At 33.3% G+C, this 20,882-nt stretch overlaps 1 protein-coding gene across 1 annotated transcript; it reads right to left on the bottom strand.

Moving 5' to 3' along the window:
• Positions 1-14,918: 14,918 nt before the first annotated feature.
• On the bottom strand, positions 14,919-17,503 carry LOC135150369 (uncharacterized). Its single transcript, XM_064086645.1, has 3 exons — positions 16,391-17,503; positions 15,290-16,291; positions 14,919-15,215 (listed from the first exon to the last, which is right to left on the bottom strand). Exons 1-3 carry the CDS (start codon positions 17,501-17,503, stop codon positions 14,919-14,921), a joined length of 2,412 nt encoding a protein of 803 aa, XP_063942715.1.
• Positions 17,504-20,882: the final 3,379 nt, after the last annotated feature.

Genomic DNA, 20,882 nt, shown 5'->3' with positions numbered 1-20,882 from the left:
CTGAAAACAAATGCATACTAAAATTGCCTAATATTGAACCTCAAAACAATATTAAGCACGACAATAGTGATTATTTAGAGTGTAAGACTCGTCTCGTCTTTGCAATAATATAGCGGATAGAAGTAGAAAAGATGCTACGTGATGAAAGGTTCGTTAATCACTCTCTGGCGCATCATAATAACATCGTTATGATCCAGGTTAACATAGACTTTTGTCGACTTCAAGCTTCTAATAGTCAATCATTCTGAAAATGGGAAAAAACAGTTTGTAGCATAGGCATATTTATGGGATATAAGTTTCAAAACAATTGTACAATTTCAATACCACGATGATCAGCTTCTATTCTTGTGCTAGCTAATATAACAATCGTGGGATCATCTAAATGATTTTCATAGACTGCCTCAAAATCGAAATTAAAGGGCTCTCATAAGCTAACATCGAATATGTATCTGTATAAATTTATACAGATTCTCCCCCTGCTTCCTCTAGATTCTTAAATTAAAACTAGAAACTATACAAAGTTGAGCCGGATCAAAATTAGTAGTTGAGAGTGAGAAAAGTTGTCATACTTGTCAGGGAGTTTGCCCTTCTCCTCACAGTTTGTTGATAGACAAATCTTACAAAGCCAAACATTCTTGTCTGTTGTGGCGTGTAACGATTGTCATTTTATATTGAATACCACCACGTTTGTAATATTTCTAGAACTCATTTAAAATATATTATTTTCCATGATTTGCCCTTAAAGTATTAATTTTAAAATCTTTAAAAAATATAATGACGTTAAAATAAAACTATAAATATAAATTTTTTAATATAATTGTTCATATTTTTTTAATACCAACAATTATAAATAAAAAAATCTGGAATATATTTTTACAAATATATAAACAATTATATTAATAATAAGAGACATATCAACATGTCTCTCCTTATATATTATATTAATATATAAACAAAAACAGACTATCATGTAACTCATCCTAACTCTAACGTATTCTACCTTAATACAATTTATATGTCAATATAAACCGGAACTATCATATAACCCTAATATTAATAACAAAAACACATTATCAAATATTAATATTAGAAAAACATTCACATGTAGATAATACGAATATTTATTAATTATACTAAAGATTTACAAGAAAATATTATAAAAGCTACATCTTTAAGAGCGAACATAATTTAATAAAATTTCAATTCATTAATACTCGCATCAGCTGGATGCGTAACTCTCTTCACTCTCTTGTGTTTCAAGTGATGAGGATAAAACCCCTCAGAGGACGCATTGTTGACATAGGATACATTCAGAAAAGCTGCTGTACTCAAAACGTACTACAGGCAAAGGACGTGGACATGTAAGCAATAGATTTGAAGGAAGATTCCAAACAAATCGATCAAACTGGCGAGGACAAGACGTGGTCGCAGCAGAGGAGGAAATTCTGGAGGAGGTGGCAGATTCATTGAATAGGATCATGTCAAGTAGCCCAGCTACAAAACCAGGTAGATTTTAAGAACCTCGTCTTGAATAAAAAGATGGTGTTCTTGTAAAAAACTTTACATATTTTGGATTTAGAATTGTATACATTATATGGAGAAAGTAATGTATAAGATGAACTAGGTTTAAAAGAGGTAAATATCAAAGATTTCAAGACTATCTATTTGGCCCCTACTTGAGGTCCCTCTCATTTTTACAGTATACACATGAACAAGTTTTTCTCTCGTTACACGTATTATAAACCAAACCAAAACAAACATATCAGATGTATCCACTCATAGATTTAGGGAAGGTGTTGCGCAGACTCACTATAACATATCATTAGACCAAACCAAACATATCAGATGAATCTGCTGGTAGATCAGGGTCTAGGGAGGTAAGATGTGCGCTAAACTTAACGAGTAGAGAGGCTATATCCACAACAACACCCGACTTTAATAGCACAAAGAACAGTAATAATAAAAACAAACGAATCAGTAGGCCGGAACAATCAAACAATAGGTTTGCCTGAAATAATGGAAAACAAAAAAGCATACATATGATATTGGAAAAGAACATATGATGCCTAAACCAAATACCATATATAAATGACATCTTAGTACAGACGCTATACAAGGTTACATGTCATCTTAGTCTCTCCATTGTAAATGGCAGCTCAATGATTCAGTATTCCGATATACTTTTAAAACTGTTGGAGTAGCTTACTGTGGCTTACTCTGCAGGTTCTTGTTTCAGTCTCGAAGACCAGTCCCATCATCCTTTATCCCAGAGATGTTGACAAGATTCTATGCAGATCACAACGGACGTATATCTTGTTCCAAAATATGTTGACGAAATTATCAGGGTCAGTGATGATCCTTGGTTCACACATTTTAGACCCGGGTGATGACTATGGAGAAGTGGATGACAGGCTTACATTATCATACAAAATTGAAACTAAAGCACCAGATGATGAATCTCATCATGTAAGTTGGAAGTCTCGACTAGAGGAGGATATGAAGATGATTCAGTGTCAAGATAACAAGAATCACATCTCACTGAAGTACTTGCAGCAAATGACCTATACTGTGGTGATCTAGGATCAATCTGCTCAGCAGACACAGTGATTCTTAGTAACTACATTCAGGAAATTGTCGTGCCTGCAATCTCTTATCTTGTTATTTCATCTGCAAGGTTAGATCATTATCGTACTTCATACTTCTTATGTCATACAAAGTTCTGGATTCTTAGTTAAAATATAATATTAAAAATTTAGCGGAAAAAAAATTAGCTCTGACTTTTTACGATGAGATATGGAACAGTTTGTCTCGTGCATTAAGTCTCTTCCAGGAAGGTAAATCAGTAACTGAAGTTCCCAAGGTTCGCTTTCATCAACAGTCTAAACTCTGAATTTATTGATCTTGTTGTCTATATGATATTAATTTGCTTCAGGAAGAACCTGGAAGAGAGGAACCTACTGCAAGTTCGGAAGCAAGAACAGGAAGTACCATTCCTGAGAATAAAGGCGAACCAGAAACATTAGCTCCAACAGTAAAGGATAGGATAGTTCGAATGCAGCACCAAAAATACCGATAATGTGGGAGCTATTAATAAACAGTTTTTCTATGTTTGAGTTAAAACCATTCTTTTCTCTAGATTCACCATGTGTAAAATATCTCAGTGAATCGAAATCTTAATTCCTAGACAAACTATTATTGACTAATCCTTCCTTTCGGTTCCATCTTACTGATTATGTCAGAAGAGTTTCTGTTTTGTATATTATGTATGCTATATATTAAATGTTCCATCTTACTGATTGTAACATGCTTGTAACAGGAGCCACCTCCTGACAATGAGTTTGAAAAGCATTATCTCTTTAGGGTGTCCTGATTTTAATATTTACCATTGCTCCAACTGCAGGGGAAAAAACGGAAAATTCAAGAGGGTCAGAATTCTGAAGGTACTTCAGTCACACGTGAGGAAAAAAAGGTAAAAACAATCACTATAAGGCCATTGAACATGGCAGACTTTCGGGAAGCAAAAAATCAGGTGAGTAACGCGCTATGTCCCTTTATTAATTACAGCTTACAATTGCAGTTGTTGCACTTAAAATTGATATTTCAATGTGTTCACTGGTGTGTCTGTTAGGCTGCAAAAACCCACATTAAAATCTGCAGTTTTTGCCAGGTTGCAGCAAGCTATGCAGCCGAGGGATCTGCAATGAACAAGCTGAAACAATGGAATGAATTGTACGGAGAAGGCGGTTCGAGGAAGAAGGAGTAGCTCTCCTGCTTTATATAAGTTCTACTCCACAGTTGCATGAGAAATTTGTACATATCTGCACTTGTCTGTATTGCTGTCTAATAAAACTGCATGTCACAGAAATGATTATCTTGGGCTGAAAGACATCTGGGCCAGAGTACATTTTAACACAAGTCAATTGGTTATATTGATCAAATATATGCATTCCAATGAATAGTCAACTTAACCAACTCTTTATAAATTAGGTACAACACTTTCGAATTCAACAAATTTTAAGTAATTTACTCCCTCCGTCTCGGCCTATATGTTACTGTTTGGAGCGCATTTTGAGATTATTATAACATATTATTTTATAATATTTTTTTAAAACATTTTTCCTGAATAAAAATTTGATGTTTAAACTTTTATCTAGAAAATTAAAATAAATAAACATTATAAAACTATACTTTATAGGAAGCTCGAAATACGTGCAAATAGTGACCATAAACAACATGATGGACGGAGCGAGTATATTTTATATTGTCCTCCTAAGTTCACCAGTAATGATCAAATTGACGAAAATTTGACCAAACTTTATATTTATTATATAACTAAAAAATATTAAAAACTTATATCATTATAAAGTATATACAATCTATTTTAAAATATAATTCCCATTTTCTTAAAGTACTTATAAAAGGATTTTCCTTCATCGCAGATACGGGATAGGATTTAATTCCTCATCAAGTCAAACCTCTGTTTTTGTAGCACACATGCAAAGTCTACAATTGAATTTCAAGAATATACAAAGTCGTGCATAGCGGCCTAAAAGATGTCAAGTCACTATCCATTGGGATTTGCAAAGCTCAAAATAGAATGTATCCTAAGTTGCTTTTCATACATTATAATATCTCTTTGATTTGCATTTTAGGAAAGTCACATGGGCTGCGATCTACAAGTAGCCGGAAAAGCATAATTTACTTGCAGACTTACGGGATGATGATTGTGATGTGTAAATTCGAGAAACACCTTTTTGAAATTGTAGAAAAACAACGAAATAAATAATACATTTATTTTGTGAAGTTAAACTACTCTATTCTTCAAGCTTACAACGTAATCTATTGATAAACTTAAATCTTATATTTGTTGTTGAATTAATATTCGAAATTATCAGTATTGCATTCAACCCCCTCTACCATACATCCTAGGACCAACAACTTTGGTCACTCATTTTATTGTTGTCATGGCATCTTGAAGATTAGATGTGCTTTTTTGCCTAAAGGATGATAAATGTATAGACCAGTCAATCTTGTCATTCCAACAATTTGGCATAATTTTTGTTTCAAATTCATTTTATCAAAATTTTATTGGTTGGGACAAATTTTTTATATTATAATATAAAATCTTTAACGTAAAATAATACCTTAATTTATATTAAGTTGTATTTTAAATGAAGTTTATCATGTGATATTTATTTTATCTTTGATGTATTATTAATTCGGATGAAACTAAATTTAAGATTGTTCAAACTTATTATATTTCACACTGAATGTTAATATACAATAGCATTTATGCCCGCGGTGCTCGGCTATTTCATAATAAAAGAAATTCTACAATGGAACCTCTATATAGCATAGAAATCATAGTTGATTCCACAAATCCAACTGATTAGTAAAATGTTAAAGTTTTGATTGCAGCATAGTTGATAATCAACTTGCTATTTCACTGAAAAGTAAATCATGATCATTACAAAAGGGGTCTAGTGACCAAATTGAAGCTGATAAAAACATCTGGAAGCGGGAATCTGATTCTTTTGTTGCATTTTAATCTTTTGTGGTTGCTGAGGAGTCGCGGTTGAGGTCGAAAAGTCCTGGTATCTGAGTAGTGGAAGATGTAGCGTGAAGGTCAGTAGTGGTTGTTGTCTGCTGCTGTTTTTTGTTCTTCCACCTTAAAACCATGACAAATATTTGTTCCAAAAGTACAAAGTACTTCTCACTATGTTGGCTTCATTAAGTTCCTCACCATGTTGGCTTCACCATGTATTATTAATTCGGATGAAACTAAATTTAAGATTGTTCTAACTTATTATATTTCACAATGAATGTTAATATATATGTAACTATATAAATTGTTAAAACCATTAAATAATGTTTAAAATTAATTAATAATTACATTGAAATATAACCAATTAATGAACTAAATTTACAAATTTATTAAGATTTTTTATTATATTATTAATTAAATAGGTTATGTCGTTTAATAGATCCCGTATAAACTTAAGGATGGAGTATTCATAGGTTTATTTAAAATAAAAATTAGGACTATGTTGGGAAGTTGTACGACAAAATCTTACAAAAAAAAAAAATCATTCTTTAAGAGGCTATTCGACCTGCGGTCATAAATTAGTAAATGTTTATGACGATATGTTATGTTTATTATTTAAAAAAACATTTATTCATCAAATTAAGAATAAAAAATATAAAAGTTCAGTAAATATTTATTCATTTTTTTGGCATGTACTTTAAATTTGTAAGCTAATTAGTTTAGTTATAAAATGGTCTTAAAAAAATTATGTGATGATTTAGAATATATTTAAATGAGTGTAACGTTATAATGAGAATTAAGGTAATGTCCTTGAAATAGTTGTTAAATCCTTATATTTAAAGACCATTACCTAATTTGTTTACATCATAACGTGAAACAATTGAGAAACAATTATAACAAACATCACAATGAACTAATTAGTTATAGTTAGTACAAAATGCAAACATGATTTTTTTTGGATAATAAATGCAAACATGATTTAGTACAAAATAAAAATTTTATTCTAAAGTGATAGACTAAATCTCATACTTGATCGCGGCATAACGATTTTGACTAAATTCTATAACTTATATGTTAATGTAGTTTTCCGTTGTTTTAAAGGGTAAGAGATTTTATCATTGTACATTGTACATAATTTAATTCTGGATTAGATCTTCAATTAACGAGATTATTATTAATGATAAAATTACAGTCATATTTATATGGCAGATTTCAAATTGAAAAGGAAAAGTTCTCATGTTTAGACAAGCTTACTCAGTGAGTTTGGGGGCAGACTTGCTTACTTTTGTTTAAATATTTATAATGTTACACTCAATACAAGAAAAACACGATCTTACAACTGTTTTTCACCATTATTTGATGTCAAAAATTTTAGTCGTCTATTGAGGAGCCGTGTGATTTCGATCAGACAACAGTGCATAGAACCATTACTGGAAGCTACAGAGACAACAGTTTCATAACTGTTACCAAAAATCACATTCAACAACAGGTTTTATAAAAGATGGTATTGTTGGAAGAATTTACCTGCAATGGTTTTTTTCAAGCAGACAACCGTTAGTTACTATCAACAAAGAGTGCAAAATTTCTGTATATTATTTGTCAAACAACGGGTAGTTTGTTGAATGTTGTGTGAAAGGCTAACCACAACAGTTTTAGGACAATACGGTAATGTTATGCTGTCATAGACAACTGGTTGAACCTGAATATTGTAAGGAAGTCTTTCAAACAACGGTTTATGGAAAGTATTTCCAATAATGAATTGTGGTTAACTGCCATTTTAAAGCTCTTTAGACCACATTTTTAGTTTAACTCCTATTGTAGTGTAATTCTTGAGACAACACCATCGTACATAATGTTGTTTGAAATGCTAATCAAAACAGTTTTAAGTCAATACGGTTATTTTATGTTGTCTTAGACAACAGGTTGAACCTGAATAATGTAAGGAACTCTTTCAAACAATGGTTTGTGAAAAGTGTTTCCAATACTAACACTACAACAGATTCAGCATCACACAACGGTTTTTGCCCGTTGTCTGAGACCACGGAAAACCGTGGTCTATCGAGACGCCGTCTGATATGCGTATCAGACAACGGTGCGCACCGTTGTGTGATAGTGCTGAACACGATGGTTTACATTAAAAAAATTGTTGTGCAACACCCAGAACCAACAACGTTTTCTCTTAAACGTGGTGTTGTTAGAAACTCTTCATAACAATAGTTGTTTTCAAAAATGATGTTGTTAGGGAGGATATCCACAATAGTTTTTGGATATATTTACTTGTTAATAAGAGTATCAGACAAGATTGTTTGCGTTATAAAGGCTCGTGTTCTACTATCATGTACAACGGGCTTCGATCAGTGGTCAATTGTGTAAGGCTCCTTATAACAATAATTTATATAATGAAACTGTTGTGTGAAAGCTCTTCTACAACGGTTTTTGTTGTGAATGCTCGAATAATATTGACTTAGACAATGGTTTATTACTACCATTTACTTATTTGTATATGTCTTAGACAACGATTTTATTTTTAAAATTGTGTTGCTTGTAGGTCTCGAGACAACTGTTTTCTTTTTCTTGTCCTTTTGTATTTAGTTATATCACACAATGGTTCAACATAACCTAATTAAACCATGCTCAAGAATATAATTAACAAGCCATAAATTAGTAACAAAAGTTTTCATTACCAACTACAATTTCAACATACAATCACATACAAAATTGTCACAGAAGATCTAAGGAAACAATATCTTAAACCAAAGGTGATTATCAAAATGGACATAAGTTAAATGACGGGGAAAACTTGCATACTACATACGGATAGAACATATACTAGAATCTAAAACACGATCAGGTTAGGCCTTAAAGTGCAGAAGGTATGCGACATTGCCACCCAATTTGCTTGCAAGCACCAAATTCTACTAACAAAAGCTCAACTAGAAAAGAGAAGAACTACTTTGCAGAGGCAGCTTGTTCCCACTTATAGCTGCTTTGAATATTTAGAAGAAGAATGGACTTTGCACCTGAACACAAAAGGAAGAAGTTGAAGTGAGTAATTATAGAAGATAAAAAGATTTGATATCTAAAATAGAGGAAGACAGTTACCAGGGAACAACCAAGTAAAAACAAATGGAGGTTGCCTAGAAGCTTGGAAATATATTTATAAGCAAGAAGATATTGCATGGTATGTTGTGTTAGTCAATAAGTAAGATTTGGAGAATGATGACTCAGGTCAGAGGTCTATATTTGATGTCACAGCACTAGAGAGATCTTTAGCCTAGACTCCAGATTCTTCATCTACAATTGTGTGTTAAAAGGTCATGTACTAGTTTGAGCATAAACCTGCAAGTTTGTTATTAATAAGTTACCTACCAGGGGCAAGTCTCTGCAATGCATACTCTGAAATAGAGAACTGATTTTGAGATTCAAGGAAATGCTCGATTGCTTGCAATTATCTGTAGAGCCACTTGCCTCTCAACCATGCAGAAGCAAAAGATTATATACAAAATAAATTATATAAAATAACAAGTCTGCATTCTCAGATGCAAAAAAGAAGAATAAGGGGAAAAAATGAGAAACATTTACTATCCAGCCTCACATGCTCTTGAATTTTTGATTCCAGCTGCTTTTCTGCTGGATATTTTCCTTTGGTGTATTCCTGATCAAAACCTAAATTAACATAGTAGTATGGTAAGTCTGGCACTAAAAGGGTGATTCAAAATCACCGGGCATTATACGTACCTTTGGGAATAGCTTTAACAAAGTCACCTGCTTGACGCTTTTGGCACCTTGACCTGGACGCCAATCATCAAATTGAACCAGTTAATTTTTACTAATACTCCCGTCTATTACTTAATCTAAAAGGAAGGCAAAAAAGAGGTATACCTTAATCCTATGATATCAAATATAATATTAGGGATTACTTACATGTATCACTAGCACAGGGGACTTTACTTTTCGGATTTTGTTTATATTCTGCAAAACTAGAGCTTTGGATAATATAAAATTGCAGCTGAGATATTCAGAATACATAGAGACATGAAAGATTAGGGGAGCTATATTTACCTAATACTAGCAACAACATAAAACACCAAGTAGATTATTTGGTTGGCCGGCATGAAACCATTGCAAGCAAGGAGGATAGGAACTTACCCTGTAGATGTCGAAGCAAAGTGTGAACTTACATGGCAGAGTACGCGAAGACCAGAAAGTATAACACTATGCAGAACTACACCTCTCAATCTTGGCAGTTGAGCTGCCAAATAAACCATAAACTCAGCAATCCAATGACATATTAATACGAAAATATATATATGTATGAATCAATATTAATGAACTTGTCAATCTAGTAAAGGCATGGAGAAAATTAACGGCAAATCACTATATATAAAGTGATTTCGTTCACTTTGGATATGGGAATGCCATTGAGAACCTAAAATACAAAAAAAAAACTACTAAAAAATGTAATACATGGATCTTAAATATCCCTAAAATGAATTCACACAAATTTCTCGAATCAAAACAAAGCAAGCTCAAAGTTTAGAACAACCAAATCAATCATTACCATCCCATAAAATGCACACAACAAAAAACCCGAAATAACAATAAAACTATACAATGATTAGATGTATATATATACCTGGTCTTGACATTTGAGAAAACTGAGAAAAGAGAAAGGGAGAGGGAGGGGCGGAGAGAGAGCCAGTGAGGGAGGGAGGGAGAGAGAGGGAGAGAGAGAGAGAGAGAGAGAGAGAGATTTGTCGACCGAGCAGATCTGGAGTGAAGACAAGTCGAGTGTGCCATTTCTATTTCATAAGACAATATGAAAATTAGGGATTGAGGGAGAGGGAGGAGAGAAGAAGAGTGTGCCGTGAACAAATCATAGTAGCTAGTACCCAATTGGAGGTGCTCTGCTAATTTGAGATGCAGAAGAATAGATCTGAAATTGAAGATGAAGAAGAAGAGAGGAAGAGAGATACAAAAGGGGGGAAACGAAAATTTGTGTTAATGCCAAGGGGGGAAGTAAAAATTATTTGGGGGAATTGAAATGGCACATCTCCAAAGTGGAGATACAGAAATTGTATTACAAATAATAAAAATATAATATTTTAATATAATGCGTAGTTGAATTATGAAAAAAATGAATTTTTCAAGTATTTATTTATAGTTTATTATCAAAATATCTTATAAAATAGAATATTAAATATGCAATAATTAGTGATATATACAGTCGATATTTTATAATTATCTTATACGATCTTTTAACAAAATTTAGTAGGATTATTGTGTCTAGTAAGCAAAATAATTGATCCTCGTATTTATTGATCTAGGAATATAAAAAAATTAGAAAAATAATCTTATAATTTTTTTTAACAAAAATACTATAAATTTATTAACAATAAAAAGGTAATTTTGGTCATTTTGTGTCCCAATAATTGCGGTATAATGAATTCTTTTTTTTTGAAGAGTCAAATATTCTCGTATCTTGATCAATTCTTATTTTTATACTTTTTATCTAAAAAATATATTTATATATATATTATGCATATTTGCAAATATATATTGTTCATTTGTAATACCAACACAATTTTGTAGTTCGGATGTGAGTATTAGTATGTGTTTTATGTTTACTATTTAGAAAGTACTGGATATAATCTTTGTTATGTATAAGATTAGCTCAATATTAATTTTTAAATATTTTTTTCGATGATCTAACCGTACGGATGTCGAGAACTAACAATATTAGTCATGTATAAAAAAAATTAAATTTTTTTATGTTTATTTTGTATGTTTTTTTAACAATACTAGTCAAACGTAAATTTTGTCATATTGTAAAAAGGTATATTTTGTCCTGTAGTGTCTAACAGACAATGATTTTTATACATAACTCTGTTGTATCATTGAAAATGACACAACTGTTACGCAAGTTATACCGTTGTAAGAGAATCCATTGTCTAAAATAGGCTCAGACAACGCTTCAGGGAAAACCCGTTGTATAAAAGTAGTGTAGACAACGGTTTATGGGAAGAAAACCGTTATATAATATATTTTCATTTTTATGAGTTAAAAATTCGCATTTTCTTGGTCAATTATTGTTTTTCTACTCTTTGTATTAAAATATATATTTATATTATGCATATATGCAAATATGTATTGTTCATTTGTAATACCAACACAATTTTGTAGTTCGGATGTGAGTATTAGTATGTGTTTTATGTTTACTATTTAGAAAGTACTGGATAGAATCTTTGTTATGTATAAGATTAGCTCAATATTAATTTTTAAATATTTTTTTCGATGATCTAACCGTACGGATGTCGAGAACTAACAATATTAGTCATGTATAAAAAAAAATTAAAATTTTTTATGTGTGTTTTGTATGTTTTTTTAACAATACTAGTCAAACGTAAATTTTGTCTTATTGTAAAAAGGTATATTTTGTCCTGTAGTGTCTAACAGACAACGGTTTTTATACGTAACTCTGTTGTATCATTGAAAATGACACAACTGTTACACAAGTTATACCGTTGTTAGAGAATCCATTGTCTAAATTAAGCTCAAACAACGCTTTACGAAACGTTCGTTGTATAAAAGTACTGTAGACAACGGTTTGTGGGAAGGAAACCGTTGTATAATAAATTTTCATTTTAATGAGTTAAAAATTCGCCTTTCCTTGATCAATTCTTGATCTAATGCAAGAAAAACCTAAGACTATCAAGAAATTGATTATTTTGTTATAACTTTGGTTAGGACTTTTGAATCTTTGCACTCTCTTATGTACATTTATTTTCTTAAAATTCATTCAGTTAGACAACATTTTATTAGTTAGTACAGGCTTGTCTATAAGGCCATGTTACGATGCCAACAAAAACACTTGTATGTTAGCTTTCCAGTCACACAACACTATGTAAAACCCTTGTTTGAACTGCTCGTAAACAACACAAAAAATAAAACACTTGTCTAATTACAACAACGGTTTCTTGAACTATTGTCTAAAATTTCTTCACACATCGGCTTTCAAAACAGTTGTCTAACATGCATCATTACACAATACCACAGTTAAGAAACCGTTGTCTGATTGAATTTAGTAGACAACAGTTTTTTAACCGTTGTAGGTCGTAGGTGTTGGACAATAGTTTTTCGAGGAAGAAAAGAAAGTGTTGTGTCTTTTTTCCAAACAACGCTTTTTTCATCGTGCGTTGTCTGATCAGTGTTGTCTAATGGTGTTTTCGTTGTAGTGTAAGTTGTGGTTAACTGCCTTCTTAAAGCTCTTTAGACCATATTTTTTGTTTGACGCATATTGTAGTGTTATCCTTGAGACAACACCATCGTATATTTTCTTGTTATGTGAACATGATAGACACAATATTACCATGTTTTAAGGAGTGGTGAATCGAGCTTTAGTCAACTGTTAAAACAATGTTATATTTTCATACAACATTGTTCTAAACTGTTGTATGAACCCTATTATCTCATAATGCTAATAACCATTGTCTATGAACTTTGCTTTCTACAATGGTATTTGCAATCCGTTGTTTGATAAAGTCTAAGATATCAGTTTTAGTAAACCATTGTCTAAATTAGATAACGGAGTTGTCAAAAATTGTTATCTTAAGATAGAATGAATTTTTGTACATACAACATGCATGCACTATTGTGTAAAATGGTTACAAACAACATCTCGTAAAATAACAGTTGTCTTAAGATAGAATGCATTTTTGAACATACAACATTGGTTCACCCTTGTCTAAAATAGTTATAAAGAACTGTCCATGAAAACGCAGTTGTCTAAATAAGTCAAATCGAACAGCTTAGAAAATAGTGTGCAATTTTTCTATAAACGTTGTTGGATGGAAAGCAAGACAACAGTTTTTTCATAGCGAAGAAAACCCCGTGGTTTGATTTTTTGGGACAACGGGTATATTTTCAACCATTGTCTCATGACTGTTGTGTGAATGCGAATTTCTTGTTGTGACTTTTAAACAAAACTTTATTGTGTTGTATTGTGTTTAGGTTGTGTGACTCCAACTGTACATAGCTGATGTCTAATATGAACAGTTTGTTTTGATTCATTTCCTTTCACAACACATTTAATGTGAGGGATCTTTCTTAACATTCCACAAACTTTAATGTAGCTAATTAAATTATCTAATTCAATTCTCGGGCCGTCAGGTGAAATGTCAAGCAGAGCATTGAAAATAAATGGGAAAATCAATTGATATGTCACTGAACTATTCCGTTTTTATTGTTCAAGTCCCTAAACTAAAGATTCCGCATAAGAGGTCATTAAACTTTTGAATTTTTCCTGATCCAGTCCCTCCGTTACGGAGATTCTGACGCCCGTCAGAATCTAGCTGATGTGGTAAACGTTTTTTACATGTAAGCAGCTGATTTGTACACTAATTAAGAGAATTAACGAAAATAAATCAAAAAAAATGTAAAATCCTATCATATGCCCCTCACGTGATATAATTTTACTTTCTACCCTCTATAATCTATATAAACACCCATCTGTATGTATTTATATTATTAGGGTTCATAGAGTGAATTGGGGAAATCTTGTGTACATCATATCAGATGAAATCAACTGAAAGCTCTAACACTGTGAGCTCGAGGATGGGTACGAAAGCATCGATTATTTGCAAATGTGGGTTTGAATGTCCGATTTGGACATCTAAAAAACCCAATAGTAAAGGGAGGAGTTTTTTCGGATGTCCATTATACAAAGATAAAGACAAATACTGTGGATTTTTTCAATGGTGCAATGAAGATTCTGATCAAGGAATCAAGTCGTCGCATGATTTGAATACCAGAACTGAACTTGAAAGCATGAAAGTGGCATTGTTGGAGGCTAAAATTGGTGAACTCGAAGCTGTGAAGAAAATGGAACTTGGAGAAGTGAATTTCCAGTTGAAGATGAAAACCAAACACATTGAGCTGCTTGAGTTTCAGTTGGCATGTTTTAAATTTTTTATTTTTCTCTTGGTTTGTGGCTTTGTAATAATCCTTAACAGATGAATGAAAAAGAGAGACAGAGTGCAATGAAGATTTTCACATGAAATGAAGTATGCCTTCTTTTGATTTTGTATTAATTCAATTGCTTACAAATCAGAATGAAAAAGAGCAATATGGTTATAAACATAGCATTTGATAAGAACTGAAACTACTTATAAACACTGCATGAATAATGAAACTGCAAATTCATTACTTGTTCAAAATAAATTGCAATCCAAAGCATCCCAAATTCATTACTTGTTCAAAATAAATTGTAATCCAAAGCATCCTAAATTAGAATCCAAAGCATTCTAAATACTAGTGCAACTGCTTCAAAAACTTAGATTACATTAGTTCAAATTCAGAAGTCTTAAAGTAAAAGCTATGGCTGGCTTGCACTCTTTCTCCCTTTTGGTTTTTCTGGCCTTGTAGGTGGTGGCTGTGAATCTGACACTCTTGTAACTGAACCTCCAACAGATGAGAAATACACATGTCCATCTGTGTCACACTTGTACACACCAACTCCAGATGGTGGTATGGGAGGTGGTGGAGGCAACACTTGTGTATTTTTGGCTTTTGGAGGCCTTCCCCTCTTTCTTTTTGGCTGTGGTTCACCTTGAGTTGGCTGTGTATCTGGATTTGATGCCTTCTTTTTTTGACTTGTTGCCTTCTTACTCCTCTGACAAAATAAATGTGTAAGTACAAATTACAAGTGCATTATGTCTACAAAAAATTAAGGACAGTCAGACTTACATTAAGGGCTGATTGTGCTCTTGCTGCCTCACTCTGAGCTTTTTTAGCTTCAGATGCAGCCTTTTGTATTTCAAATACCTCCTCCTGAGTTGCAGTGCAAGTTGATTTGTTATGACCTGCTTTCAAGCATTTGCTACAGTGCATCATCACCCCTTTTTTACCCAGTCTGGAGCCTCCCCTCTCCTCACCTTGTTCTCTCCTTCTATGTTTCTTTGGCCTTCCAGGCATCCTTCTTGCCTTAGGAGGAACTATGTCAGGGTACCCTGTTTTTGGCCAATAAATTGCACCTCTCATAGGTCTCAAGAGGTTAGAATAAGCCTCAATGTAAAGACTTTTATAGTACTGAATATCAACCCTGTCCTCTGGCCTCACATTCATGCTCTGCAGTGCTTGGCATGCATGAGTGCAAGGAATGCCAGATAGTTCCCACCTCCTACAACTGCATGTCTTTTGAACCATATCTACCACCCACTGACCACCTTCTATATCCCTTACCTCACACTCATCCCCACCAGCCCATGTTGATTTGCAAAATTTAGTTCCCTCAATGCTATAATTCAACTTTCTAACTATTCTAGGACACAATGTGCTTTCAACTCCACTCATCCAGTCCCTTTTCTTATATAATCTCTCCATTACTTGTAACCTAATATCATCCAACAACTCAAGTATTGGCTTATATCTTGCCTCCACAATCCAACTATTAAAGCATTCTGATAAGTTATTGTCTACCATATCACATTTTGTAATTGTATCAAAAAATGCTCTACTCCAATACCTAGGTTCAGTCTTCAACAAATCTGAGTGTGCAAGTGGGGAAATACCTTTAATTTCATCCATGTGCATATTGAATTCTTCAACAGTTGTTGACTTGGCAGCCATCCAAAAAAGATTCTTTAGAGCTGCTCCTGGATGATTTTTCCTCCAATTTGCACAAATGTGTCTTGCACAGCACCTATGTTCAGCACTAGGTAGGATGTTATCTATGGCATTCTTCAGACCCTGTAAAAAACAAGCATATCAAATGGTGAGTCATAAGTATAGCAAGTTATTGAAGCATGTTATTAAAGCATAATTGAAACAAAATTAAAAGAGACAGACCTTTTGTTGATCAGTCATCAAGGTGTACCCTGCACCACTGCCAAGCTCAAGATCATCCCTTAACAGTTTAATGAACCACTCCCATGATTCAGTGCATTCAACATCCACAACTGCCCAAGCAATTGGAAACATCCCATTGTTTCCATCCCTACCAACTGCTGCTAGTATTTCTCCTTTGACAAAACTTTTTAAAAAACAGCCATCAAGGCCTATGATCTTCCTACAGCCCTGTTTAAAACCAATCTTCAAAGCACCAAAGCATATGTATATTCTCTTGAATGTAGAAACATCATCAGCCCTGTCTACTCCAATTTTAACTGTGCTATCTGGATTTGAACTAATAACTTCAGCACCATAGTCATATAGCCTTTTGTACTGCTTAGCAATCTCACCTTCTATCTCTGAAAGAGCCTTTTTCTTAGCTAACCAGCACTGGTTCTTTGATGTCACCAGACCATGCACCTCATACACATGCTGTTGTATTTCCCTAAGTCTCCATTTTGGATTGGCCCTCACCTTATTACCTACTTTTCTTACCAACCAATCTGATCTCACAAGTTTGTGCTTGTGCACAAGTATGCAGTTATGATCTTTGACATAAGTCTTCACTTGAAAAGCACCTGTTTCATCCACTTTGCTAGCAAACAAATACCATGGACAGTTTTCTCTGCATTTGGCTTGTAACCTCTGTGAATCATTCTTTTTAAACCATATCTCCCTCTTTTGTTCAACACTATAATCTATTACTGCATTTCTTAAAGTCTTCACATCTGTGAACATTAATCCAGGTTCGAATTCAATGTTTTTCATCGGAGTTCTGTTGTTAAAAGATGGATGCACCTTCTTTTTACTCTTTCTCACCCTCTTTTTTGTTCCTACTGAATTACCCTGCTCCCCATCACTAGAATCAGTACTTTCTTCCCCCATAATCTTGTAAGAATCAGAGTCGTACTCACTATCCCATCCTTTTTCATCATCTTCGACGACAACCTTCTTATCCTTTTTTATCTTTTGAGATTTCAAACTACTTAAAGGCATGTTCAGATCATCTTCTAAAGCAGTACTTTGAGTAGGGTTTATTTTGTTTTCAACCACTTTCTTCTTTTTAGTCATCACTTCATCCCAATCATCATCAAGGTCACTAAGATTATAGTTATAATCTTCATCCTCACTATCATCTCCACTACCTTCCTCACTAAAATCTAAATCTTCACTATTATCACTCTCACTACCCCTACTTCTTCACCCTCATGCTCACTGTGATCACCCTCAGCTTCTTCACCCTCATGCTCACTGTGATCACCCCTAACTTCTTCATCCCCCTTCTCATTCTGATCACCCCTTAATTCTTCATCCCTCTTATCACTCTGATCACTAGTGACTTTTTCATTACCCTCATTTTCCCAATTGTTTTCTACCTCATTAGCTCTGTCACAAGCATGGTCAATGTACAAATCTATTTTACGACACCGCTGTCCATAGCTAATCATCTCTTTAACACAATCATCGTTCCACAATAACTTACAATTACTATCATTAATCAATGTACCGGATTTGTGCCAATAAATCTTAAACTCTTTATGCCCAAGCTCATTTCGAATGTAATTCTCAAGCATAGGAATAGACAAGACATCAGGACTTTGATTAAAAGCAAACTCGAGTTTACCTCCTTTATAATATTTGAGACGATTCTTCTCAGTGAACTCTCCCCGTGATGAATCACCACATTAATGCCCGATTGCATCTGTGAAAGCACAAAAACATATTGATTTTAACAGCGATGCAAGATGTATGGTGTTAATTGTGTTTAAAAGCCGAAGAAAATCGAGTAACATACCTTATATGTGCGTGTATAATCAGAGATTCCCTTAATTTAATGAAGCCTCTTAAGAACCCTAGACACTTGAATGAACCCTAAACCCCTTTCTAATATAACGTTACAATACGTTAATGTATATATCTACTTAATAAAGTAGATGTTTTCATAAAAATATATCACGTGAGGGACATGTGATATATTTTTAGACTATTTTTGAATTAAATTTAGCTTATTCTCTCAATTAGTGTACAAATCAGCTGCTTACATGTAAAAAACGTCTGCCACATCAGCTAGATTCTGACGGGCGTCAGAATCTCCGTAACGGAGGGACTGGATCAGGAAAAATTCAAAAGTTTAATGACCTCTTATGCGGAATCTTTAGTTTAGGGACCTGAACAATAAAAACGGAATAGTTCAGTGACGTATCAATTGATTTTCCCAAAATAAATCCACTCCATAAATAACACGGAGTTCAAAAAGTCCAACATGTTATTGTTTGATAACAAGGTTGGTAAAACTTCTAAAAAATTTATAAGAAAGACATAATATAAATTTGTTTATGTCAAATGTTTGCAGAGAAACAGGGTTCACGCTTCTGTGCTCACTGGATGTGATGAAGATCTACAAAACCATATAATTGTTGGCATAAAGAAATTTACGGTACAAATGTACAAGACAACTTATATGTTCGGATGCCTCCGTGATGATAGACGGTTGGTGTTTTATAGAGACACAAAAATAACTGAGTTACAAGATGATGGTGTATCAATCCAACTACGTATCTCATTGGTTTGTTCTCTTAGTTAAAAAATAGATGATTTAATTAATAAGTCTGAGAATAAGATTTTGTATTTTTAAATTTGTTAGGAATTAAAAAAAATATGATAATCTAATGGATAACAGAATTGCATGCATGACTATACTTAGTGGAGTACTAAAATTCAAACATATTGTAATGGTTACACCTACTACGAAAATGGGAAAAAACACAATTTTTGATCTTTATATTATTATTTTGGATGTGACATAGTATTCTAAATGATTTGTTTTTCAATTCTTTGATTTATTTGTCTTACTTGCAAACTTGTTTTACTAAATGAGAAGGCTGTTGTGTATTTAACCTCATATGAACACAATATTTGTTTTTTAATATGCAAAACAGGTACTCAAACATTAATATATGATGATAAATAGGTATTTAAACTTGTTCTCAGATATTTGCCGTTATCTTTAGGAGTGAAGAAATTGTCATTCTTCAACTGCCTTTCATCCTTAGAAGGTGAAAGCTGATTTGTAATCATGCTAACATTAGCATATCTTTTTTTTCTTTTCTTTTTTGTATATGCAGAACAAACATTTAAGCTTTAATCTGTTAGGTCCCGATAGAGTATAATTTAAGCTAGAAGGGGGGGTTGAATAGCTTAATCACCAATTTAAAAATTGATGTGGTGTAATAAAATTTATTCCCCTTTTGAATAGCTTTTATCGAGAGTATAGGCAGTTTATGTGTGCGGAAGCAATGTAAGAGTAATACGACACACGAGATTTTATCCTGGTTCGCGGTGGCTAACTCAACAATTGGAGTCCACTCACCCCTACTCCAGTCCCCGAGCTCCTCCCCGGACTCGAGATTTTCTCTACTATAAAGAAACTCCTTTACAGTAGGCGGAGAAGCCTTTACAAATATATATCTTGGAGCGTAACTTCCCGTTACCTCCTCACTATAAATGTAAACTTACAAGACTCTTCTTGGAGCGTAACTCCCCGTCACCTCCTCAAAGTCGTTGTACTCCGGGTGTAGTCTTTGAACTTCTAAACTTTTGCGGGTCTTGGATCTTAGGTCTTAGGTCTTGGGTCTTTCCTTTTCCTCACGGTGCGAAGACGACTAACTCCCCGTTAGCTCGTCTAGGACTTGGGTCTTAGAACGAAGATCACCTCACTTCACTTCACCTCACTGCAAAACTTAGAAAACAATATCTACGACAAATAACCTTAGTTTATAAAAAGGGTTTTGGACTAGACGCAACTAGGCCGATAGTGATTATATATATATGTTGATGATATATATATTTAAAGTATACTTTCCGAATGATTTAGAAAGATTTAAGTATACTTGATGTTTTACTCCAATACTAAAGATGAGTATATAGTTGGAGTAATAAAAGTCTTATAAGCTTTAGTCTCGCTTAAGACTTGTACAATACTTGTCTTTTTGACTAAGTATATATTACTTCGAATATACGTCTATTTTCGAAGTACGGATTTAAGAGAGTCTTTTAATTTAGCTCTTTGGCTATGGACTCTTCTTAATACAACTCTTCTCTTGATATAGTCTTTTTAGACTAGATATAATCGATTTAGTGCGGAGAGAGAGAGTGTAGTCTTTCTTTAACTTTAGCACAATATAATGAAATAGCCAGACTAGAATCCGCAATTATAACAACAATAAATAATAACAATAAAGTGCAGAAAGTAAATAGCGGAAAGTAAATGAGTTAGTTGGCTATGTTAGTGCTAAGTAAAGTTAAAGAGTTAAAGTAAGCTTTTTAGATTTTCTTCCCACGGAACAATACGATGATAGTTGGGAATAGAATCAAGCTTAATAAAATTGATTTTGACCGTCGTCAAATATTAATCTCGTTTTCGAGATTTATTACGAATCTTTAGTTCGTA

Source organism: Daucus carota, chromosome 2, assembly GCF_001625215.2.
Source record: "Daucus carota subsp. sativus chromosome 2, DH1 v3.0, whole genome shotgun sequence".
In the NCBI taxonomy this organism is placed as follows: Eukaryota; Viridiplantae; Streptophyta; class Magnoliopsida; order Apiales; family Apiaceae; genus Daucus; species Daucus carota.
This window is presented reverse-complemented; position numbering and strand designations above follow the sequence as displayed.

Coding starts and splice junctions, on each gene's coding strand:
- LOC135150369 (XM_064086645.1), bottom strand. CDS start 17,503: ATGACTAAAAAGAAGAAAGTGGTTGAAAACAAAATAAACCCTACTCAA. Junction 16,292..16,390: donor TGATGACTGATCAACAAAAG/GTCTGTCTCTTT, acceptor TGTTTTTTACAG/GGTCTGAAGAATGCCATAGA. Junction 15,216..15,289: donor GAGCACAATCAGCCCTTAAT/GTAAGTCTGACT, acceptor TTATTTTGTCAG/AGGAGTAAGAAGGCAACAAG.